At 38.7% G+C, this 25,435-nt stretch overlaps 1 protein-coding gene across 6 annotated transcripts in view; it reads right to left on the bottom strand.

Moving 5' to 3' along the window:
* The window catches only part of THUMPD2 (THUMP domain 2 tRNA and snRNA guanosine methyltransferase), a 45,240-nt gene extending 22,943 nt beyond the window's left edge, over positions 1 to 22,297 (bottom strand). Inside the window, exons 1-4 of one of the 6 annotated variants that reach the window (XM_020976987.2) lie at positions 21,688 to 22,295; positions 15,368 to 15,503; positions 4,651 to 5,048; positions 1,623 to 1,700 (exon numbers count right to left, since the gene is read on the bottom strand). In XM_020976987.2, coding sequence (XP_020832646.1) covers positions 1,623 to 1,700; positions 4,651 to 5,048; positions 15,368 to 15,503; positions 21,688 to 21,837 — 762 coding nt within the window. In that variant the 5' untranslated portion in view covers positions 21,838 to 22,295. Of the gene's footprint in view, positions 1 to 1,622; positions 1,701 to 3,916; positions 4,110 to 4,650; positions 5,049 to 8,335; positions 8,708 to 15,367; positions 15,504 to 21,465; positions 21,560 to 21,687 lie in introns of those variants that run through there. The other 5 variants (XM_020976988.2, XM_020976990.2, XM_078149483.1 and 2 more) reach the window with 5 other exon arrangements.
* Positions 22,298 to 25,435: the final 3,138 nt, after the last annotated feature.

The following is a 25,435-nucleotide window of genomic DNA, read 5'->3' on the forward strand; positions in this document are numbered from 1 at the left end:
CCTATATTTTAAGAGGAAGGTCTCAGGCCTTCAGGGTTATAGAGTATAATGAAAAACATTAGAATTTTTTTTTCTTAAGCAAAGGTTTCAGTTATACTATACATCCATTTTACAGGTAAAACGTGTATGCTGTTAGAAATTCATGTATCAGTGTAGGTGGGAGCAATTCAGCATAACAAAGATTTAAAAGGCATCTACTAAATGCTACGTACCTGGGACATAAAGAAAAATATGGCATAGATGTGGTCCTTAAGGAGCTCACATTCTAATGGAGTAGGGGGACACGCACACACACACACAGAAAGCCGTCACTTTCTGTTGCAAAGTAGAAGTCTAGGCAAATGCTATGAGAAATCAGTGAAGGGAGACATCACAGTAAACTAGATTATGGAAGACCTCATAGGTAAGACATAGGAGGGACAAGTGAAACTGAAGAAAGTAAAGTCCATTACAGATGAGAGGAGGAGGAAAGAAATAGCATGAGTAAAAGCATAGAGACAGAAGAAAATAAGGTGAGAAAAAGGAATGGAGCTTCATTTCATTTAGTTAGGACAGAGTACATGAAGGTGAATTGTATGACAGAAAGCTGGGAAGGCAGGCTGGAATTAAGATTACACAGAAAGAGTCTTAAATGCCAGGATCAGCAGTTTCTATTTCTTTTCGTAAGCAGTGCAGAACCACTGAAAGTAATTTAGCAAAGGAGTGACATGATTAGGTTATGCAAGTTATATACATAGTATGAAGTTATATGTATACCCAAGTCTCAATAAATGTTTAGTGAATGAATGTGGCTTGGGGGCTCTGGAGTGATCTACCTTAAGGAGATCTCTGCCTAACTCAGATGGACAGTCCTAAATAAGAGGTTCTGCAAAGGCTATGAGATAAAGTGGCTCCTCAGTGCCTGCCAAAGACTCCATGTAAATCCCCAGGCCGTTCTGAGGTTTCTCCATACCTGCTGGACAAACTATCTATTTGAAACTCAATGGAACATTTTTTTCAATCTGTCAGTTTCCCTTTATCTTTACCTTATTCCTATCATACTCTGTTTAGGTCCTATTTCTCAGCTAATGTGGATAATTTGTCCATCTCTCTAGTCCTTACATTCCTTCCTTCCAGATGTCACTAAACAGGATTCCTCTTCCTATAACCAGTAGCGTATGCCCTGGCTTGGTCCAAAGAACAAGTTTTTAATTGGGTGAGACATCACTCCATTTTAAGTGGTGTGTGTCAAATAAATAACCCTTTGAATTAATGAAACAAAAAAAGTTGCCTAATTGTGACCCATTATATTTGATGCTGTCAGAATAATACTAAAAGATTTTTCTTATAGCAAGCATTTCCTAATGTCTATTGGGGGTGATAAATACTCCAAATTGATTCTATTGATCCAGAACCAGTCCCCCACTGTGAATAAACAGATCATTGAGAAATTTTATAATGAAAACCACCAAAGTTAACCACATTCTCTGTTGCTAATGAAAACAACTTTTTGCTTCTGTATAGCTGTGCTCTTTAAGAAAAATTCTAAAAAATAGAAAATAAAATTATGAAACTACCCAATAGTGTCAGTTTAAAAACAAAACTTAAAATGTAGCAAAAAAAGTTTTGCAAATGTTCATTACCTCTAAACTGGGGTTTCTCAAATCTGCTTTCCAGCCAAACTGCTTTATAAGAGCAATTCCAATTACCCTTCCCACCTCCTGGAAAAGTAGTAGTTAAGGAAAAAAGATCAAACTTTTAAGAATGAACATATTAGCTTAAAGATATAGCCAAAAAACTAACGAGATGTGTAAGAAGGTTGGAATATGTGATGAAAATATATCATACCAAAACATTTCCTATTAGAACTAAAGTTGCATTAACACACACACACACACACACACACACACACACACACACACACACACGCAACTGCTATATCTAATTAATTTTGTTCACCTACCAAATTAATCATTTAATGAATTCATCAGGGGTTTTTACAATTCCTTCAAGAAATGATTTTAAAAGGGATGCTTCCTTTAACTAGCACAGAAATGCAAATCCTTACAAATGTGTTTGTTTTGATGCAATAGCCTCGTCTTTTGCCTTGGTAGAAAGCTGTTCCCACAAGGCAGCACAGTTCACACAAATAAAACTTTTTCATAGATCAGAGATCTTAAGATTTGAGCTGTAAAGGACCTGGAGGTCATCTTGTCTACTTCCCTCATTTGATATATTAGGAAACTGAGGCCTGAAAATACCGTAAAGGGGCCGAGACTGCACAGGGTGTAACAGAAGCTAAATTCTAATCCAGGTTCCCTGCTCCAAATCTCACCCTTTTTCCATTACAGAATATAAAATTTACTTGGGGAAAGAATGATGGTGGCAGCATGCAGGGGTGGAATGAGCACAGCATTGGAGTTAGAGAACCTGAGTTCTAATCTTAGTTTAGCCACTTAATACTTGGGTGACCTGGGGCAGATCACTTAAGTTCTTGAGGCCACAGGGTTTTTTCATCTGGAAAACAGAGAGGGTTGAACTAGGTGATTTCCAAGGCTCCTTCTAGCTCTATGGTCTTTTCCATATTGATAGTTTGCTTCTGAATACACAAAAGACTAAATTGCAGTATGGAAAATCTGATAACTCTGGATGTCTAAAAAATTGATGGGATTTGCCACATGCCTGGTTCAGTTCCAATAATTTGTATCTATCATGAATATGTTAAAGGATTGGCTGGGTGGTGCCACTGATCCAATTTGGTGGTCATAAATATGCAACATTCTCTGGCTGCCTACCAGGCCCCAGTGGACATGGACTATTGGTGCCTGACCTCTGGTAGAACATTCTGAGCTCGCGTTGGTTTGATCAGCCGCAGTCGGACACACTGACACTTGACTCTAGCCTGGTGATGTCATTTTGGTCCTCTTCAAGAACGAAAGACAACAACCAACCAACGACCAGGCCTCAAACTAGGCCCTCTCTCCCACTGACTCTTGTAAGAACCCGAGGTATGGAGAGGTGACACTATTTTGTCTCTTCATGGTAGTCCTAGTGTTAGGCAGCAAACAGTTAACATTTGGCATGTCATTTAGCTTGAAGGCCCAGATAGCACTGCATCATTGACCAGTTTAGGCCTCTGACAACACAACACCAGTGTAGACATTCCACTCTAATTATAATACCTGGCAAAAATGTCAAAAAGGCCTTCAAAGGATCACAATTAATAAGAAGAAACCAGTGCATTAAAAAGATGATACAAGGTGCTTTCCCCATCATCAACATACAATATAATAATAGCTAGTATTTATATAGTTTTTTACGGTTTGCAAAGTAGTTTTCATCTTATACCTCATTTTATCTTCACAACCCTGTTATGTAGGTATTATTATTAACCCCACTTTACAGATGAGGAAACTGAAGTTGAAAGAGGTTAAGCGACTCACTAGGGTCAGACAGCAAGGAAACATCTGAGGAAGGATTTGAATTCAGATTATCCTGACTCTAAGTCCGTGGCTCTATCCACTGTACCACCCAGCTGTTAAATTATTGTGTAAATAATTTATGTCTTGTATAAATAATACAACTTTCTAGCAGAAAACTGCTAGTAGTAATTAAGAGTGGGTATTATATTGTAAAGAGAAACAGGGTTATTAGAATGGAGGTTTGGGGGGAGCATGCTAAAGGAGAAGAATTGATAGAAAAGTTACTCCTGAGTGTACTCCTGGGGGAAAAATCTGCATATCTTGGGATGTAGAAAAGTTGGCTAGACTGTGAGATGCTTGTGCTATTAACAGTTGTTAAATATAATCTGAAATGGTGCCTGTCTGTCAGAGATCTTGGCCCTGTCTCTGAGGATATAGAAGGTACAACATTTTTACTCAGCTATTTCCTCCCTGGCCTTACAAAAAGATGAGAGACAATGCCGTCAAAGACTTACTCCTTTCATCTCTGGAACTGAGGTCCTTGGGCACCGGGAGACTGCCACACTGACTACTGAGCGTTTCATGTGGTTCATTCTATGAGGTCTGGGCAGCTCCAGCCAGCTTCCATGTCCTCACAAATTGGCTTCCCACCACATACCCTTCTCATATCCTCCTCCTCCCCACACTCCATATTCCACTTCTGGAAGCATAATTAAACCTAGAAAAGGTGCATTAATTGTTCTACTTAATATCGTAGGAATTTCTATTATCTTCCAATATTGCAGCATAAGCTCTTTGAGGGCAGGGGCTCTCTTCACTTTTGTATTTGTATTCCCAGAACTTAGCAGTGCTTAGCACACAGAAAATGTTTAATAAATGCTTTTTTTTTTTATTCATTCAAAAGGCATGAAGCTGAGCTTCTAAAATCAAGATTCTCAAATACTAAGGAGGATATCTTTGAATTAAAGTTAAGTGACTTAGGCTTTGAAAAAAAATAGTTTAACTACTTAGGATTCTATAACTTTCCCTCCCCTTAAACAAGGGGGAGAAAAGCTAAGTAATTCAATGCAAACAAATATAGGTACGTAAATATATATGCATGTATATATAAATTTTGTTTTTATTCATATACACGTATGTGTATACATGCAGAGGTGTACATTAAACCTTAGCTTCAAATCTAATTAAACTTTTTCCTCAAAAAGGAAACTTTCTGGGGAGGAGGGGAGGGGAGGACAGGAAGACCTACCTCTGTGGTAAATGTTTTTGCAATTGTTCCACTACAGCGACAAGAAACTCTGAAAGTGAGTTTGCCCTGGTGATGCTCAACTTCTTTCTCCCCATCATTTTCAGATTTTTCTTCTTGAAAGTTTTCTTTTTCAGTTGTCAGATCTTTATGCTCCTCCATCTTGTCACTGTTTTGCTTTTCCAGCTGACATTCTGCATCCCCTGGCATCGCCAGTGTTTGTTCTATTTTTAACTTCTTAGTAACGATGTTTTCATTTTCTCCTGTCTTCCTTTTGGAGGGTTTGGCCACTTCAGGTGGAAGATTTTCTTCCAGTTCAAGACTTCTCCAAATGGAAACAGCACGCACCCAACACATGGGATCACCAGTTACTAGTCTTTGAATTTCATTAAATACTTTTCCTAAATAAATACAAACACCTGATTTTAACTCATATTCACACTTTAAAGATAGCATATAACATTAACAAATATGGTACAAATCAATTTCTTGGCGCCAGATATACTACTGACATGGCTAACCATCTTATTTTTCTCTGAGATTCATGCTTCACCATTAGGATATAGTACAGGATCAAGATCAGCAGTATCTCATTGTCTTCTGGGATGTATGACTTAGGTTAACTGACCAGATTCTCTGAAATTAGTTCACTCATAATGAATGAGGTTCTGTATGACATAAAAAGCACTGACATTTTTTGAAAGTTCAAATATTTAGATTCTACAGCACAAGATGATTACATCAAACTATTTTAAGAATAATAAATGAGCTCAGGAACTCTATGGCTACACTAGGAATCTTTCACTTAAAATGATCTAATAAAGAGAGGGAAGGCTTTCATAAAAGTACAAAGAAAAATCTAGAGAACATGTGTGAAGCTTTAAAATGTTGACAGTACCATAACACATCAGAAGGATACTTTATCCTTGTTAACAAAATTTTGTTTTCAATTCAAAATTCTTTCCCTCTCTTCACCCCTTCTCTCACCCATTGGGAAGACAAGAAATATGACACCCATTGTACATATGAAGGCATGCAAAACATATTTCTGCATAGTCGTGATCTGAATTTTTTTAAAAAGCAAGAAAAATAAAGGGAAAATATGCTTCAATCTGCACTCAGAGCCCATCGGTTTTCTGTCTGGAAGTGGGCAGAATTTTATATCTGGAGTCCTTTGGAGTTTTGGTGGATCATTGTATTGATTAGAGTTACTAAGTCTTGCACAGCTGATTATTGTTACAATATTGCTATTACTGCACAGATTATTCTGCTGGTTCAGCTCACTTCTTTTTGCATCAGTTCATGTAAGTCTTCCCAAGTTTTTGTGAAACCATACCCTTCATCATTTTTACATACAACACAATGGTATTCCAGCATATTCACATACCAAAACTTGTTTAGCCATTCTCCAATTGCTGTGTATCTAATTCTTTGCCACCACAAAAAGAACTGCTATAAATGTTTGTACATATGGGTCTTCCTCCCTCCCTTTTTAAAAAAATTTCCTTGGGGTATAGACTTAGTGTCGACATTTCTGGGTCAAAGGGTATATAGAGTTTTATAGCCCTTTGGGCATAGTTCTAAATTGTTCTCCAGAATGGCTGGACTAGTTCACAACTCCAACAATAATGCATTTGTGTACTTATTCTCCCACATTCCCTCCAGCATGTTTTCTTTTTCTGTTATCTTAGCCAATCTGATGGGTGTAAGATAGTACCTCAGAGCTATTTTAATTTTCATTTCTCTAATTATTAGTGATCTAGAGCATTTTTTCAGATGACCATTGATAGCTTAGATTTTTTTCCTTTGAAAACTGCTTGTTCTTATCTCTTGACCATGTATCTATTGGGGAATGGTTCCTATTTTTCATAAATTTGGCTCCATTCTCTACATATCTGAGAACTGAGACTTTTAAAAGAGAAATTTGTTGTAATTTTTTCCCTGCTCTCCCTCCTCCATTTTGGCTGCATTGACTTGGTGCAAAAACCTTTCTAATTTTACGTGATTAAAATTAACCATTTTAACTACCACAAACTTCTCTATCTCTCGGTCATGAACTCTTTCTCATGCATGGGTCTGACAGGCAATTTCTTCCATGCTCCCCTAATTGCTTATGATATCACCCTTTATGCATAAATCATGTACCCATTTTAAGCTTATCTTTATATATGGTGTGAGATGCTCTCTGCCTGGTTTCTGCCATGCTACTTCCAAGTTTTCCCAACAGTTTTTATACCCTAATACATGGTCAGTTTTTGTGAAGGTGCCATGTACAACAGAGAAAAAGTTATACTTCTTTCTGTTCCTGCTCAATATTCTCCCAAGTTCTACCATATCTAACTTTTCTAAAATTCTATTCATCTCAACTTCTTTCTTATTATTATATGGTTAGCTTTATCGAGGGGTCTAAGGGGACCAGAGGTCCCCCACTAGTATAGTTTTACTATTTCCTCTTGTAACTCACTTAACTTTTCCTTCAAGTATTTTGATGCTATGCCATTTGTTTCATATATGTTCTATAATGAAATTAATTCATTGTCCAATATACCTTTTAGCAAAATGTTGTTCCCCTGATTATCTTTAAGTAGGTCTGTTTTTGCTTTTGCTTTACCTGAGATCATGATTACTATCCCTGCCTTTTTTACTTTAGCTGAAGCATAACAGATTCAGCTCTAGCCCCTTATTTTGACTCTGTGTGTCTTTCTGTTTTGAATGTGTCTCTTATAAACAACATGCTGGATTCTGGTTTTCAATCCATTTTGCTTTCCTTTTCCATTTTATGGGTAAGTTCATCCATTTATATACACAGTTATGATTGCTGTGTTTTTCCCTCAATTCTATTCTCTTTCATTTATCTACCTCTTTTTGTTACCCTGGTCCTTCCTCAAAAGACTATTTTGCTTCTGACCAATCCCTCCTAATCTACCCTCCCTCTTATTACCATCCTTCTTTCTCTTCTCTTTTCCCTCCTACTTTCCTGTTGAGTAAGATGAATTTCTGTACCCAACTGTGTGTAATATATATTCTTCCCTCTTTGAACCAGTTCAGATGAGAGTAAGGTTCAAGTGTTGTACATTCCTCCTTCACTGTAAAAATTCTTCCTTAAAAATTTCTTTAATATCAGATAATTTTCCCTATTCTTCCTGTCCCGTTCCCCTACTCCCAGTGCACCCTTTTCTCAATCTTCCACTTTTCTTTTTGAGCTCATCTCAACATAATAGACTTAAACATACGCTCTCTAAGGAGATGCCTTATAACTGCCCTAATGATGATAAAGTTCCTAGAAATTGCATGTATCATCTCCCCTTATACAAATGTAAAGGGTTTAATTTTACTAAGTCCTTTATGGCTTCTCACTCATGTTTACTTTTTTATGCTTTTTTGAGTCTTATGTTTTAATCTCAAATTTCCTATTCAGCTCTGAACTTTTCCTTGGGAATGCTTGAAAGTTCTTTTCTTCATTAAATATCCATTCCCTTCCCCTTGCCCCCGCTCCATAGGATCATAATCAAGTTTTCTAGGTAGGTTACTCTTGGTTGTAATCTTAGCTCCTTTGTCTTCTGGAATATCATATTCCAAGCCCTCTGCTCCTTTAACATGGAAGCTACTAAATCTTTTGTTAAATTGATTGTGACTCCATGACATTTGAATTGTTTCTTTCTGGCTGCCTGAAGTATTTTTCCTTTACCTGGGAACTCTGGAAATTGGTTATAATATTCCTGGGAGTTTTTATTTGGGAATCTCTTTCAGGAAGTGATTGGTGGGTTTCTTCTATTTCTATTTTACCCTCTGGATCCAAGATTAGCAGTTTTCTTTAATAATTTCTTGAAATATGATGTCTAGGTCCATTTTTTTTTATCATTGTTTTCAGGTAGTCCAATAATTCTTAAATTATCTCTCCATGATCTACTTTCCATATAGGTTGTTTTTCCCATGAGATATTTCACATTTTCTTCTGTTTTGTTCAGACTTTTGACTTTTATTCGTTCTTGATGTCTCATGGAGTTATTAGTTTCCACTTGATCAATTCTAATTTTTAAACAGTTACCTTCTGCAGTAAACTTTTGTACCTTTTTAAAAAAAAATTAATTTATTTTTAGTTTTCAACATTTACTTCCACAAGATTTTGAGTTCCAAATTTTCTTCCCATCTTGTCCCTCCCCCTACTCCAAGATGCCATGCATTCTGAACACTCCTTCCCCTAATATGCCCTCCCTTCTATCTCTTCCCTCCCCTTTCTTATCTCCTTCCCCTTCAATTTTCCTGTAGGGCAGGACAGATTTCTATACCCCATTTCCTGTATATCTTATTTCCCAGTTGCATGTGAAAACAATCTTTTTTTAACATTTGTTTTTAAAACTTTGGGTTCCAAATTTTCTCCCTCCCTCCCTCCCCACCCACCCTCATTGAGAAGGCAAGCAACTTGACACAGGTTATACAAGTGTAGTTATGCAAAACACTTCCATAGTAGTCATGTTGTGAAAAACTAAGAATATTTCCCTTAATCTTATCCCACCCCACCTTTATCATATTCTCTCTCTTTTTGGCCCACGAACAACTCCACAAACAATGTATTAGTGTTCCAATTTTTCTACATCTTCTCCAACATCTATCATTTTCCTTTTTTTGTCATATTAGCCAATCTGACAAGTGTGAGGTGGTACCTCAGAGCTGTTTTAATTGCATTTCTCTAATCAATAATGATTTAGAGTATTTTTTTCATATGACTATAGACAGCTTTAATTTCTTCAAGGTAACTTATTCTTAATGCTAACAAAGGACTCCCACTCTCACCCAGGGTGGTCCTAAATTTCACAGAGAAGGTATCTGTCTTTAAAAAGAGATGCAGGGGGCAGCTAGGTGGAGCAGTGGATAGAGCTCTGGTCTAGGAGTCAGGAGGACCTGAGTTCAAATATGACCTCAGACACTTGACACTTACTAGCTGTGTGACCCTGGGAAAATCACTTAACCCCAACTGCCTCACCAAAAAGCAAAAAAACTAAAAAATTTTAAAAAAAATAAAGAGATGCTGATGAGTTCTACACAAAGAGTTATATGCAGCAAGATTCAATTTTATAAATACTAGAAACTTTTTCCATTATTAAAATTAACATCCAGATTGGATTATAAAACTATACCAGCACCTTTGTACTGAAGTTTATTTTCCTGGATGGTGATGGGGAAGAGGTTCTAGATAAGTGAAGGTTAATGTTCCAAGGGTCCAAACTTTTTATTTTAGCCCTTTCTGTCAGCTCACATTTCCCTACTTTTGTAAACAGATGTGTCTGACTTGGAGATGACTATCCATATGAATGTCAACTGCCATCAGAACCCTGGCCAGCTAGTACTCTTTCTTAACATAATCTCTGGGTTTAATTTTTTTTTCTTTCAATTAACAAGCACTTATTTTTCTTTCCCTCCAATTTCCCCCTCTCCCACATCCCCCTAAAAAAAAAAAACCCAGAACAAAACAAAACAAAAAACTTGTACCAAATATGCACAGTCAAGCACAAAAAATTCCCATACTGGAGATGCTTGGAGTTGCCATCAGACTCCTTATAGTCTTAGGACTTATTACCAATTCTCCTGCCAGATCCTAGGCTCATGCCTTGTAAGATCAAATATAGAGAATGTTGTTAGAGTGAAGAATAAGAAGACCTGGAATTGAACCACTGGCCGGAGTGACCCTGGGGAAGTCACAACCTCTCTGGCTCTATTTCCTCATGTACAAAATAGGATAATAATATACTCTCTCTATCTTGTAAGGGGTTGTGAAGAGCCAATGAGATCAAGTATAAAGTTATTCTGTAAATTTTAAAGTATCATATAAGTGCAGACTATTATTATGGATTATTAGACTAGAAAATCTAACCCTTTAGAATGATGTTTCTATGGGAAAATATCCTAGGAATTCCAAACAACTGCTTTACAAACAAACTTTGCAGTTGGAACTATTCATAAACTACAGTTAAAGTTAACAATCCTGAGGGAAAGCAAATAACTATGCAGGGAGGATACAATGTTCCTTCAAGGGTGGGCAAATGTTAATTATTCCTTCTAAGGCTGTTTAAAGTCAATTGTTTCTTTTAATGCTGATCATCAAGCCCTGTGTTAACAGGACCTGGTGCTTTGGTACATTTGTGAACAGGTTTAGAGAAGTGTTTGAGTGGATGGAGTGGAAGAGAAGGACAAGCGAGAGAAGAGAATGTGGGATCAGTCTGTGTCCAAGAAGACTGAAAGAGGGTATATAATGTGTGAAACATGGAAGCCTGGGCTTCCCTAGAGGAGAGTGTTTGCACCGGAATTTGTGGTAATGTGAGAAAAGTGGATTCTGGGACTAGCAGAGCCTTGTGCAGACCTCACAGAACTCTGGGTTCTGTTGCCCTTCCTTGTAGGGATATTAGCATTTGGGGAGGTAGAGGAGTCAGCCCTGGCAGATGTAACTAACTCACTGCTTGGAAGAAATCTTCAGACCTGAAGTCTGGATGTGAGAGTAGACAAGGAACACTCTTTGCCAGTTGGCGGATATCTGGATATGAAAAATAATTTCTGTTTTTCTTAATGACTTAGTGTAACCATCATGATCAATGGAGGAATGTATGGTACAAAGGAAAGAATGTGGAGTTGGAAGCAAAGGGCCTGTGTTCAAATCCCAGCATTACCACTTTATACCTCATGACCTTGGATCAGGTTTCAGTTTCTTCATCTGTAAAATGAGAGAGGTTGGACTAGATGACTTCTAAGGTCCATTCCAGGTTTAAATGTAGGATACTATTATTTGAGGCTGAAAACATGCTTACACTGAGGTTCTCTTAAACTTATTTGCTTCTACATCTCTGATAGCTTTATTTCTTGTTATTTGAATATTCTTGACATAGTCAAGTAAACTTACTAGCTTTGTGAATGAATAAGTCACTTACTTTCAGGGTCTCAGCTACCGTGCCTACAAAACAGTGATGATAATAATACATGTATTACTTCTCTCACAGGGTTGTTATGAGGATCAAGTGAGATAGGGTATGTGAAATGATTGGTAATTAGAGAATGGAGTTAATACACATTAGCATAATTAATTACAGAGTTAAAGGGTCTTTGAAGTAATTTTCTCATAGGACTTTAATTTAAATAACCCATGTTTTTTAGAATATTTATTGTCCTTTGACTTTCTAAAAATGTGATATTCAATTTTTTTTCTTATTTCAGCAATATTAACCCCTTCAACCTCCTACCTGCCTTCACCTCACTTTTAGCTTTCTTGTTTCAACTTTATAAAGGGACTTAGGTGAGAAATCATACAATTTAAAGTACTTTGCTGCATTTAAATAATCAAACTGTATTTTGCAAGTACCAGCGTAAGTGAGACTTCATTGTGGTTATCCATTTACCTTTAGATCACCTTGGCTTTAATTACTGGAAAGCAACAGACTTCTGGGTGTTGTTCATCCTTTGTTTTCAAAAAGGACCAATGACATCATGGATGATGTCTTCACTTTCAGCAAATTGGATTTAAGCGAGGCAGAGCTGCACAAATCAGCCTCTTTCTTCCAGGATCATCCAGTGGCAAGACAAAAGTCAGGATGACTGGTAATGGCCCAGGCTGCAGCGGATTGTGTCTTCAATATTTGATCAAGCTCTAATGCTCCACAGTCATGCTTCAGCTGCCAGACTTCTGGGTACCAGATAACTGAAGTTTACTATTTTATTGAGTTATTTCATTCAGCAATTAAAATTTGCTCAGCTGGGTTTAATGGGATGTTCTAGGCATTAGGTTAATAGGATTTAGAGCTGGAAGAACTCTTAGGGGATCATCTAATCCATTCACCTCATTTTACAGATGAAGGAACTAACACTCAAAGAGCTAAGTGAGGTCATAGAGGTGGGTGAGAAAATCAGAATTTGAATAAAGTCTTCTGACTCCAAATCTAGTGTTCTTTTCACTTCACCATGATGCCACCAGCTTTAGGGTATAAAATACAACTGCCTGTCACACATTTCTAAATATAGTCAGGTGACCATATATGCTTTTGAAGCAATGGTTCTCAAAATGTGATCTAGGAAGCCTTGGTGATTTCCAAGATCTTTTCAAGGATTTAGTAAGGTCAAAACCATTTTTATAATAACACAAAAGACATCTTAATTTCTAATTCAGTAAATATTGATAGATAAAACCTACATGAACAAAAACTCTTTGGGGGTGCCTCAACATTTTAAGAGTACAAAGGTGTCCTGTGACCAAAAAGTTTGAGAATATCAGATTTTAATATGAATGATCACAATTTCATAATATGGAAGGAGACACAGGTCAATCTTCGAGAGCAGACAGACTACACAGTGCAAAGGGAAGATGCACACACAATAATTGGGTTAAAAATATACAGACACTAAATTCATGACTAATATGCTCACAGAAATGAACTTACCAATCTTAAAAAGGTAGGGAAAATATATTTGACATTTTGTCTGTTAACAAACTATTTCTAGAAATGTATTTTCTGGAATTTAAACATGGAGTATCTTTTAACACTTCAAAGATCTATGTTTTGTTGGTATGCATTTCTCTAATGATGAGTATAACAGCTCTATACCTTAGCAGATGACTTTCAAGATTTGCTATGGCCAAAAAACACATCGAACTACTTCTGAACTGGTGATTACTCTCTCCAAAATGAGGTAGGTTACGAAGAACAGAATATGTAGGGAAAAAAAGTCTTTGGGAACGATAGATGTTTTTAAGCAATTCATCACCCTCTTGCCTAGACTACTTCAATAGCCTCCTAACTCATCTCCTTGCACAAGACTCTCCCCTCTTTCAATCCATCATCCACATAACTTCCAAAGTAATATTTATAAAGCGCAGGTCTGATCATGTCACTCCACTCAGTGCCTGGTGTATAGTGGACACTTATAAATGTTTACTGACTGACTGACTTTCAAGGAATCCCAGTCACTTCCTATTTCCTCTGTAATCCTGCTTGGCATTTAGAGCCCTTCACAATTTTGGGATTGTTATATGGCCCCCTTCAGGCACATATGCAGTATTATGCTGATAAACCAATGCTATGAAAAAGGAAATTAAATTAGGCTGGTATGACTTTTACTCCTCTTCACATTCTCTATGGTCCCATCAAACTGGTCTTCTTGCTGTTCTTCACACATGACATCCATTTCCAACGCTGGTGCCGGTAGCACTAGATGGATCCATATGCCTGCAACACTCTCCCTCCTCATCTCTGCTTCTCAGATACCCGAGTTTGCTTCCCTCATGGCTCAGCTCACATGCCACTTCTTATGTTAAGCCTTTCCTCATCTCCTCCAGTTGCTAATGCTTCTCCCACCCAATGACGCTGCATTTCTTTTTTGTATATTTCATACATACTTATATAATTAACATTTATTAGGCATTTACTATATGAGAAGAACTGTGCTAAATGCTATATGTGAACATGCTGCCTCACTTATGGAATGCAATATTCTTGAGGGCAGTGACAGTTTCATTTTGGCCTTTGTATTCTTAGTGCCTAGCATGCTTCCTGGCATACAGCAGGCACTTAATAAATGCCTATTGATCAAAAGGCTCTCAATTACAGGAAGGATCATGATTTTATCAGCTTTGTTCTAGAGAGAAGAACCAGAAGCCATGAGCAGAACTTGAAGAGAAGAATGTAGTCTTCAGGCAAATTAAATCTTAATGTGAAAGAAAAAAGTTACCAACAATTAAAGCTACTGTTAAGTAGAAATGGCTGCCACGGGAGGGAGTGGATTTTTCCTGAACAGAGGTCTTCATGCAAAGGAGAGTGACTCTTTGTTAGCTTATGTTGCAGAGAGAATTCTTTACTGAGGTATGGATTGGACTAGATGGACCCTAAGGCTCCTGGGAACTCATTCAGTGATTTCACAATTCTGAAAACACTTGACTTCAAACTCAAGTCACCAGTGGGAATGCCACCCCAAATGAAGCCTCCTCTATATTAGTGCAGGAGTAGCTCTTAGGAAGCGGCCTATGAGCACCATCTCTTGCGCTCCTTTCTTCCCTCCTGAATACACCTGCTGCTCAACCTGTGCCATATCAGTAAGAAAACCTGTGGGAACTAGAGAGACCCCTCTGATCCGTGACTTATGGATTAGGTCTAGTAATTACAACAGAACAGTGAGGAAACCACTCCTGTCTGCATTCTCTGAAGTGAAAATGAATAGGTAAGCCTGTGCCTGACCCTGAGGTTTCTGACCACCTGCTTCCGTAAAAATAAATTTGATCATAAATCTCAGCGACAAAAGGGAGCAAGAACTCCTATGATTATTATAACCGGGATAGCTCTCTACCTTCTCCTTCCATCCCCCGACCCTCCCGATAATGTCTGAAGAGGTTTCAGAGTCACAGAATCTAAAAGCTGGAACTTCAGAGGCCACTGAGGCCACTGACTCATACCTGCCCCAGAATTCCCTCAACAACATACCCAAAACAAGAGTTGTCCAGCCTTTGCTGAAAGACCTTTAGCAATGGGGAATCCACTCCTGTAGTTCTCAGAGGCCTGGCTGGGGTAAAGGAGAGGATGGATGTACAGGAACAGACCTGCTATAATGAATAGCCTCACAGGGTCACTAAGGGGAAAAACTGCCTTACAAATTACAAAAGTTAGCCTTCACAAATCAGAGGAGTTATACATTTGAGTATAATTCAGAACAGCAGATATTAGAAGATAAAAGTCTAAATATTTCCTACCTTTACTTCTAGAAGAAATGATAAGTGGAGGTTGCCTTTTAAGCAGCAAGAATAGTCTTTCTGCAGATTTTAGTTGCTTCAGCATTGTTAAACCAGAATTGGTAGTGAAAAAAACCTTCCCTGAAACATACTCAACCTAATGAAAGAGAAAAATACAGATGTTATTAGTCTAGTACTTGAAATTTTGCTTTTTTCTTAAGTATGTACACATATAGAAACATATGGGAAACATTACTGCCCGATAATTTAAATATTATATTTTAAGAGATAAAAATGTCATTCACCTTTATATAGTTTTATATATATATAGTTTTATATATATAAAATAATTTTATATATATATAGATATAAAATAATTTTATATCTATATATATAAACTTTATAAAGTTTTAAGCTTTGTAAAGAATTTTTCTCATAATAATCCTGCCAAATAAGTAGTACTGATATTATTATTCCCATTTCAAATATAAGGAAACTGAGGCTTTGAGAGTTTAAGAGATTTATAGTAATATAGACAGTATTTACATAGTGCTTTGAAGTTTACAAAGCGATTTACAAATACCATCTCATCTTATTCTCACAACAACCTTGAAAGGTACTTTTATTGCTATTCAGTCATTTTTCAGTCACGTCTGACTCTTCATGACCCCACTTGAGGTTTTCTTGGCAAAGATACTGGAGTAGTTTGCCAGTTCCTTCTCCAGCTCATTTTGCAGGTTAGGAAACTGAGGCAAAAAGGGTTAAGTGACTTGCTAAGGGTTACACAGCTAGTAAGTGTCTGAGGCCAAATTTTAACTCAGGGAGAAGAGTCTTCCTGACTCCAGGTGCCTTCATTTTTACAGGTGAGAAAACTGAGGCCCAGAAATATTAAATAACCTGCTAAAGGACACAAAAAGTAGTAAGTAGAAGAGCCGGGATTCAAACTTAAGTTCTCTGAATAAATCACTACCTTCCATTGCCTGTCTTATATAGAACCTCTAAATACTGTAATATGATTTTTTTTCAAGTAAACAGAAATAGAGATTCTGAGTTAAATGACTTGCAAATATATTTGTTGTTGTTCAGTCATTTCAGTCACGTCCAACTCTCCATGACCCCATTTGGGGATTTTTGGGCAAAGACACCAGAGTGGTTTGCCATTTCCTTATCCAGCTCATTTTCCAGATGAGGAACTGAGGCAAACAGGATTAAGTGACTTGACCAGGGTCACACAGCTAGTGTCTAAGACCACATATGAACTCAAGAAAATGAGCCCTCCTGACTCCAAGTCCAGCTCTGCGCACTATGGTACCAACTAGTGGCCCAAAATACACATCTCCACATCCACCCTCCACCCCTCACACTTGAAGTCAAAAAGAGCGAGTTCTAAAGCTGTCTTCTACACTTAACTCTCTTTGTGACCCTGGGCACTTAAGTTTGGGGAGCATTAGCTTCTTCTTCTGTAAAATAAGTCTTCTAACATCCATTGCACAGTGAAGGATCATATAAGAAAAGAGACATGAAATACTTTGCAAACTTGGAAGTGCTATATAAGTCAGTTATTACTATTAACAGCTTTCAACCTCATGACATACACTGCCAATTTAAAAATATTCAGAGGGGCCATATTAAATATTTTACTAGAAATAAGCCAATTAAAGATTTACTGTTCTGTAAAATACCAACTTTGTTAGCTAATATATTTAATTACACAAAATTCTGAAACATTTTTATTTATTCTAAAAGAAACTCATCATCATCATAATAGCATTTATATAACACTTTAAGGTTTGCACAGAACTTTACATGATATTTCTTTTGATCCTCATGTTATTAATAACTCCATTTTACAGATGTGGAAACTGAGGCAGGCAGAGATTAGGTGCCTTGTCTAGAACACATGGTTAGTGTCTGAAGTTTCAACCTCAGAGCTTCTGACTTCAAGTCAAGGATAGTTACAGATATTTTCTCATTTGATCATCACCACCACCCTGGGAGGTAGATGCTACTATTATCCCCATTTTACAGCTGAGGAAACTAAGGCAGACAAAGAATAAATGACTTGCCAACAGTCACACAGCTAGTAAGTGCCTTAGGTGGGATCTGAATTTAGATCATCTCAACAGTATGCCCAGCAGCTGTCTCAAAGCATTTCTCAGATGGAAGAGTAATAAGTCAATCCAGAAACTCTTAAAGCCCCTCAAAGGGTTTGTTTAGAAGGAACAATTGAATCCAGCCCCAGACACACTTAACACTTACTAGCTGTGTGACCCTGGACTAGTCACTTAACCCTGAACGCCTCACCAGAAAGCAAAAAACAACAACAAAAAAACCAGAAGGAACGATTTAAGGTTCCAAAATGAAAAGAACAATATAAAGGCAGACCTAGAAATGTTGAATACATTCTAAAAAAAAAAACCAAAACACTTCAGGAAATGACTTCCTTCAGTCAATGTCGAGGCTAAGCTCTGACCCTCTTCCTCTTTAGCAGCTGAAAGAACTCAACCAAGTAATAGGAGGAATGTATCGATGGCAACAGAAACCAGCTGCTAAGCTTAAAGCTTCCTAACTGATCATTTATTTTCAGTCACAAAACTAAAGTAAAAGGTGCCAGTTTAGCATATTTTCATCCTAATATTTGCTGCCTGAAAATTTATTTATATAGATAGAATTTGTTTTCCTCCATTTGGGAACACAGCCAATAACCAACAAAGCCCAAGCCAAGCTGCTTTTATGTCTAGCACTTTCAAAGATGATACAATAGCGCTGTTATCCAAGTGCTAACACTCAGGCAGCTGGCATTTCTGCTTCTATCCTGAAAATCGCAGATTCGAGTCCGACACAGAAAATCAAATGGAGATCCAAGTCAAAAAGTATAACCTGGGGTACCAGGTACCAAATTCATGGTCAGGACTTGTGACTTCATAGGTGTAGTGAACTCTGGTGTGGAAACTGCCTCCATAAATACAGAAATGAAGCACATTTTTCACTTAATGTCTTAGAGAGATGACTGCGGTGCCAAAAAGTTACATGGCTTGCTCAAGGTCACAAAGTCAATATGAGTCACAGGCAGGACTTGAATTGTAAGGCAAGTCCTCTACTGCTTTCAAAATTTCATAAATTAAAAGGTACAATTTGGTTGAATATGGAAATCTGTTTTACATGACTGCACATACATAACCTATATCAAACTGCTTATCATCTTAGGGAGGGGGGAAGAGAATGAAGGTGGAAGAAAATTTAGAACAATTTTTTTTAAATGAATGTTAACAATTAATTTTCTTTACATGTAACTGGAAAAAATAAAATGCTACTAAAAATAACCTTTGCCTAATTGTTACATGACCTGGGTGCTAAGAAACAGGATTGATGTATTTATTTCAGTACAACTCAGTGCTGAAAATTCAAAACCACTTTTTCCCCTATTGTAGCTTTATGCTGAAATTAGTCAACTTACAAAAAAAAAAAAAGGATGTAATCCACTAGAACTCAGGGGTGGGGAACCTGTGGCCTTGAGGCCACATGTGGCCCTCTAGGTTCTCAAGTAACACCCTTTGACTGAATCCAAATGTCACAGAACAAATCCCCTTAATAAAATGATTTGTTCTGTAAAACTTGAAATCAGTCAAAATGCCCCACCCAAAGACCTAAAGGGCCACACGTGGCCACTGGTTCCCTAGAAATTGATCACACAGAAACTTAAATAATCAGCTTGATTCAACTGTCTCAATGACAGATCCCTGGTTTTCAAGCATTTTCCAGAGCTTAACTTGATGTCTTCCATATCGTTAGTGCTCAATAAATACTACATGAATGAATGAGAGAAAACAATTCATTTCTTTCTTAATAATCCTTTAAGTACTCCTAGGCTAAGTCAATCCATAATATTTTATTTTTCAGGTTAAATAATTCCAACTGCTTTAACATCTTTATTCTTTAATAATTTTTGCTGCATTTCTTTGACTCCTCTAAAATTTTCTCACATGCCTCTTATAATTCAGTGGCCAAACACCTACATACCAATCTAACGAGACTTTCATCAGTGCCACTGAATAATGGCTATCTTTCTAGCAACACAAGTTTAAATTCCAGAAATACAAATCACTTTCTACTATGATGTTCTCATCTTACTCCCAACTCATGGACTCCAAAAATATCTTCCCTTTTAAGGGCTCCTCAAAAGGGGAGTTTCTTAAGGGTTAGGTAGCTACATATACATGTGCCTAGCTTTTAAAGTAAGAGCAACACATATTTCATATATTCAAGTTATGTTCCACAATGTGTGGATCTTTTGGTATTTGCTGACTTGTTTTTCTCCTCCTGAAAGAGATTTGGTTGGACAGCTGTTTTTCTATAACCAGATGACCTCTGGCAAGTTTTTAATTAGCCTGTCTACCCCTCCATGATCCATCCTTTACACCACGGTCAAAGCAGTTTTCCAAATAGACAGTTCTAACGATCACTTTTTACTCAAAAAATTATCATGGCTCCCTACTGCCCATTAGATAAAACATAAATTCCTGATTCTGGCACTCAAAGCACCTTCCTCCCTACCAATTCAACTTTCCAGTCATATCATGTACTATTCTTCTCCACATACTCTGTATTTAAAGTGCAGACTGGATGACTGTTCCCTTCTTCCCACCCTACCCTCTCTTGTCTGTTCCTCTGCTCACGTTGTCCCCCATGCTTGAAATCTGCCATCCCATCCCCACCCCCCAAATCTAATTTATTAAACTTTGAGGCCCAATTCAGATGGCATCTGTTTCATGAATCCATCTCTGCCTTCTCTGACCCAACCCCCCACCCTCAACCCCCCCCCAGCAAATAGGATCTCAAATTTCTTATAGCACTTTGGGACTTTCCACTACAGGACAATTATCTGGTAGCCTTCCTCTGGTACTGAATTGAAAACTCTAGTGATAAAGCCTTGTACTTTATAGGTGAGTAAGTTCTGTTGAATTAATGAATACAGAATTCAATGGGCAACAGCCCACTTAAATCCATCTTCCATTAAGCCACCAAAGTGATTTTCCTAAAAAGCAATCACTGATGAAATCATCCCCACTACTCAATAAACTGCAGTGACTCCCTATTGCTTCTGTGACAAACACAATAGGCTTTGTTTGGCCTTCAAAGCCCTTAATAGTGCAGCTGTCTCCTACCTTTCCAGGCTTCTTACACCTTACTCCCAACATATACTTTTCCATCCAGTGACACTGGCCTCCTTTCATTCCCAAGAACAAGACATTCTATCTCTTGGCTACAGACATTTTGTCTGGCTAGAATCCCATGCCTGGAATGCTCCACTCCAGACTACTGGCCTCTCTGATTTCCTTTAATTCCCAACTAAAATCCCACACTATACAGAAAACCTTCCATAACCCTCTTAATTCCAGTTCCCTTCTCTCTGTTAACTATTTCCTATTCATTCTGCTTGCTTGTTTTCATATCTTCTCCCTCATTAGATTGCAAACTCCTTGAGGGCAAGGAATGTCTTCGGTCTCTCTTTATATCCTCAGCATTTTGCAGAATGCCTGGCACATAACAGGTACTTAATAAATGTTTACTGATTGGATTATAACCCTTGGTGCAATATAAAGTCCTCAGGATTTAGAGTCGTAAGAGCTGGATTCAAGTCCTATGTGACTTCGGGTAAATCACTAAACCTCCCTGGGCTTTAGTTTTCTTATCTATAAAATGAGGGAGTTGGCCTCCCAAGACTAAATCTAGTAAATAGAGTGTTAGATTTGGAGTCAGGAAGACCAGAGTTCCAATCCATCCTGACACTTGTAAGCTATGTGACCCCTGGGAGATCACTCAACTTCTCCGTGCCTTCCTTTTTTCCTGTAGGATGGGGATATAATAGCACCTATCTGCCAGGATTGTTGTAGGTCTCAAATGAACTATGAAGTAAAGTGCTTTGCAAACCTCGAAGAGCTATAAAAATGCTAGGTGGTGTTAATATTATCATTAGGTCCTAGGCCACCTGAGTATCTTCAAAAGGTGGGCAAGGGTTTGTTTTCATTCATCAGCTCTGCAATGCTCCCCTCTACGTGTTGCCTTCTATTAGAATGTAAGCTCCTCGCGGGGAGGCCCTCTGTTGGTTGCTTCCTTACCCTCGGCACTTAGCACAGCGCTTGGCACGTGTCCGGTGCTTCAGAAATGCTCCTCCCTCCCTCCATCGCCACTGAGAGCCAGGAGGAAGCCGGGCCTGAGCTCACACCAGGAGAGGGGAGGAGTTCCGGCTCACCCACGAGGCCCCGCCCACTCAGGGGCCGGAGGGGGCGGGGCTACGCTGGGCCGGGGACCCCGGGGTTCCAGGGAGGGAGGGAACTCACCTGAGTCACTGCTAAGCGGGCTCGAATCTCCCGCATGAGGAAGGGCTCCAGGCCGCGGCCGACAGTACAGAAATACCGAGCCCCGGCCGGAAGCGGCGATGGGGGGTCTCTCAGGGATGGCGGCCTCTCCTCGGGCGCCAGGGCTGACATTGCCACACGCGGAGATGAAGCCCGGGCTCCCAGCGGAGGGAGGGAGGGAGAGGAGAGGGAGGGAGGGCCGCACGACCCCGACGCTCTCGGGTCACTTGGCGCTCTGAGCGCGCGCCGGAAGGGAGAGGAGGGAGGGACGAGGGAAGTGGCAGGGAGAAGGAGGTGGATGGGAGCTCGATAGCGGAAGGGGCCTGGGGGAGATAGAAGGGAGAGAAAGAAGGCGAAAAGCACCAATAGTAGCGTTTTCAGTATTTCAGTTAAACACCAAGTATGCAAAACACTGCTGGGCTCCAGTGATACAAAGGTCCTTGCCCTCAAGAAGATGATATTCTACAGTGGGAAAGGAGTAGGGAAGGGTTAATAAAAAATAAAGACTTGAAAAAACACAAAAAAGATCCAGAAAAATTTGAGGAGGAGAACACTTTCAACTGGGCAGAACAAGGGTGGGTGGCATCTGAGCTGAGCCTAGAAGGAAGAGAAGGACTCTGGGAGCAGAGATGCAGAGGAAATACATTCATTTCGTGTTCTGTGCCAGTGCCCACGAATAACAAGTTTTGGGGAAAACCAGTGGTTCAGTTTGGCTGGAATGTGGAGTGTATTACAGGAAATAATTGGAAAAGTCAAGTCTAATGAGACAAGTTTAGGAGTTCAATTTTAGATATGCTGAATTTGTGGTGTGAACAGGGAGGTATACTTGACCAGAATTTCTTGCCTAGAATTCAGAGAAGAAACTAAGAGAAAGTAGAAGTCAATTAGTCTACCTCTCCTCCACCTCCAGATTTACAGATGGAGAACCTGAGGCCCATAGATGTTAAGTGACACCCAAAGATACACAGATAGTAAGTGTCATCTTGGTTACAAATCCAGTGATGTGTGTATGTGTGTGTGTGTGTGTACATACATATACACACACGTATATACAATATATATGTACTGTATAGAAATGAGAACAAGGTATATGTGTTTAAATAGACATGCATATGTCTAACATATATATATGTATTTGTATAGATATGGGAATAAATGAGAGATCACTGTGACAAAATCTATTTTATAAGGTTGTGGGGATCAAATGAGATAATATTTGTAAAGTGCTTAGAACAGTGCTTGGCACAAAGTCAGTGTTCTATAAATGCTAGTTGTTACTATGTATTGTTACATCCCTACACATTTGTAGGCAGGAGGAAAAAAGCCAATAGGGAGAAATTCAAGATGGGAGGGAGAGAGGATGATTGATGGGTCAAGGCTTCAAAGGAGACTGGATGGAATATAATAAAGGAGACAGAGAAGAATTAGCTTTGGCAAAGAGAAAGGGTATTGATTCTCTGAGACTACAGCAAAGAAAGAAAAGATCGAAGATGATGTGCAGAGCTTTTGAGGTGTATAGTAGAGATGAGGGAGCCCACAGTGTGTGGCCTGCATTTTCTTGGTAAAGTAGTATGTGAGATCAGCTGCTGATAGAGAGGGAGGCAGTTTTTATTGGGGTTCTTGAGAGAGGAGAAGGCTTAGAACATGGCTGGGCCCAGCTTTTCCTACTTTGACATGGAAGACCAGAGTTAGCTCTTAAGAGTTAAGTAATTTTTGTGACTTTGTTATTATTTTAAACTTGTGTGTTTACATGTTGTGTTAGCAGTAGCAGTTGTTTTAAAACCTAAAGAAGGCCTATTTGTTGGTTTCAGGGGGCAAGCAAGGGAGCATTAAAAAAAAAACCCAAAAAAACAAAACCCTGTCCTCATTACTTACAGAAGAAGTAGGTAGAATAATAATAATAGCTCATATTCATGTGAGAGGTAGCAGGAAGTACTGAGACCAGTGCCTGGTCTTAGGCAGCTGTCAGGACCTAGGCATGTGGCTGTCACTCAGCATCGTCTATTATGCATACCACTCAATACCAAAGGGTACTATGGGCTATCTGCCAAGCTCTCTGTGCCTGTCTCAGACCCTTGGAATAGCTGGCTGCCATTCAGCCCTCAGCTCTCCTCTTTTAAGAAAGTGTTGACAATTGAATTAGTCTAGGTTTTGGTTCTGCATCATCTTATTGAATGCCAGGGCTTGAGCCTCCAACCTGATGAGGAAAACTCCATCTGGTCCATGATACATGTCGTGAAAGGTCACTTAAAACATTTTTTTGTTGTTGTTGTTCCACATATGTGATTTTATCAGCATAGGGAACTTCGAGTGAGGAAACAGTATTTACCAATACAGATAATCAACTGTTGTGCAGCTTAAAGGTATTAGAGCATTTCCAGGAATTCTGAAAAGTTAGGTCATTTGCCCAGGGTCTCTTACACTGCCCTAATATATCAGAAGTAGGATTTGAAACCACGTTTTGCTGACTCTAGGGCCACTTCTCTACCCGCTTTGCTACATTGCTTTTCGAGGCATTTTATAACATAATTTAATCAGAAGGTTAGCAATAAATCAATGAAAAAGATGTGTTTCCCTAGCCTGTGACAAAACCAGTTTCTGTGCCAACTCCCTAGTAGTAGGAAGGGCAAAATTCTGGAACAGACACCTTATTCCAGGCCTAAGAGGTCAAAGGTAAACAAACAAACCAGGGCTTTTTCACTTACAAATCTATCCTATGCCCTATCATCATCCCCAACCTTTAGATTCAGCTTCATGGTAATACCTGCAGGAACTCAAGAGCTCTATTCTTCTCTCCTGATCTAGCATGGTTTATACAAGCAGGACAGCATCTGGCATTAACTTTGCTCCCAGGCAGTCAGATTTCCAGTCTCAGATTTCCAGCTCCCCTTCTCATCTGACTAAGAGGTAAGTATATCTAATTTAGTTTCTGTCCCTTTGACAGAAATTTGACAATCTAAGGAGGTTTCCCCCACCATAAGATTTAAGCTATATGGTTCTCACAGTCCTGTCATTGGAAAAACATGAGTTCCTGCTGCTGTTTAATGGCATGAGGCTGCTATTTTCTCTTTTCTCTCCTCAGTTCAAGATCAGACCCTTTTGAAATCTCTTGCTTCCTGCATGTGGTGGCCACAGGTACCTTTTCATCTATTATCAAGCTTAGAGCTCTGTATGATTCAGTCAGGGTGCCACACTGACACTGCTTCTAATAATAACTACCATTTATATAGTGTTTTAAAGCTTGCAAAGCACTTTACAAGTGTTATCTCAGTTGTTATCTTCTCCAAATAACCCTGGAAGGTAGGTGCTATTATTATCCCCATTTTACAGTTAAGGAAACTGAAGCAGACTGAGGTTAAATGATTTGCCCAGAGTGACACTGAGTATAAGGCAGGATGATGAATTCAGGTCTTCCTGACTCCAAGGCCAGCTCTGTATAACCAAACATACAGATCACTTTATATACAGTGTGTTATCTCATTTAATTTTCATGACAACGCTGTGAGATAGGTAGTACAAATATAATTATCTCCATTTTACAGTTGAAATTGTGGAGGTCAAGTAACTTGTCACATTGTTGTAAAGTAGCTTTATCAGGTAGGAACCTCGTATGGAGAAATATGATCGACTAACGGAGGCAGCAAACTAAACTAAGAAAATATGAAAGAAAAGTAAGAGATGGGGAACAGTGAATCCCAATGGCAACCAGAGCTCAATACCCTGGACATAT

Source organism: Phascolarctos cinereus, unplaced genomic scaffold (genome assembly GCF_003287225.1).
Source record: "Phascolarctos cinereus isolate Bilbo 61053 unplaced genomic scaffold, phaCin_HiC Scaffold_2;HRSCAF=192, whole genome shotgun sequence".
Lineage (NCBI taxonomy): Eukaryota > Metazoa > Chordata > Mammalia > Diprotodontia > Phascolarctidae > Phascolarctos > Phascolarctos cinereus.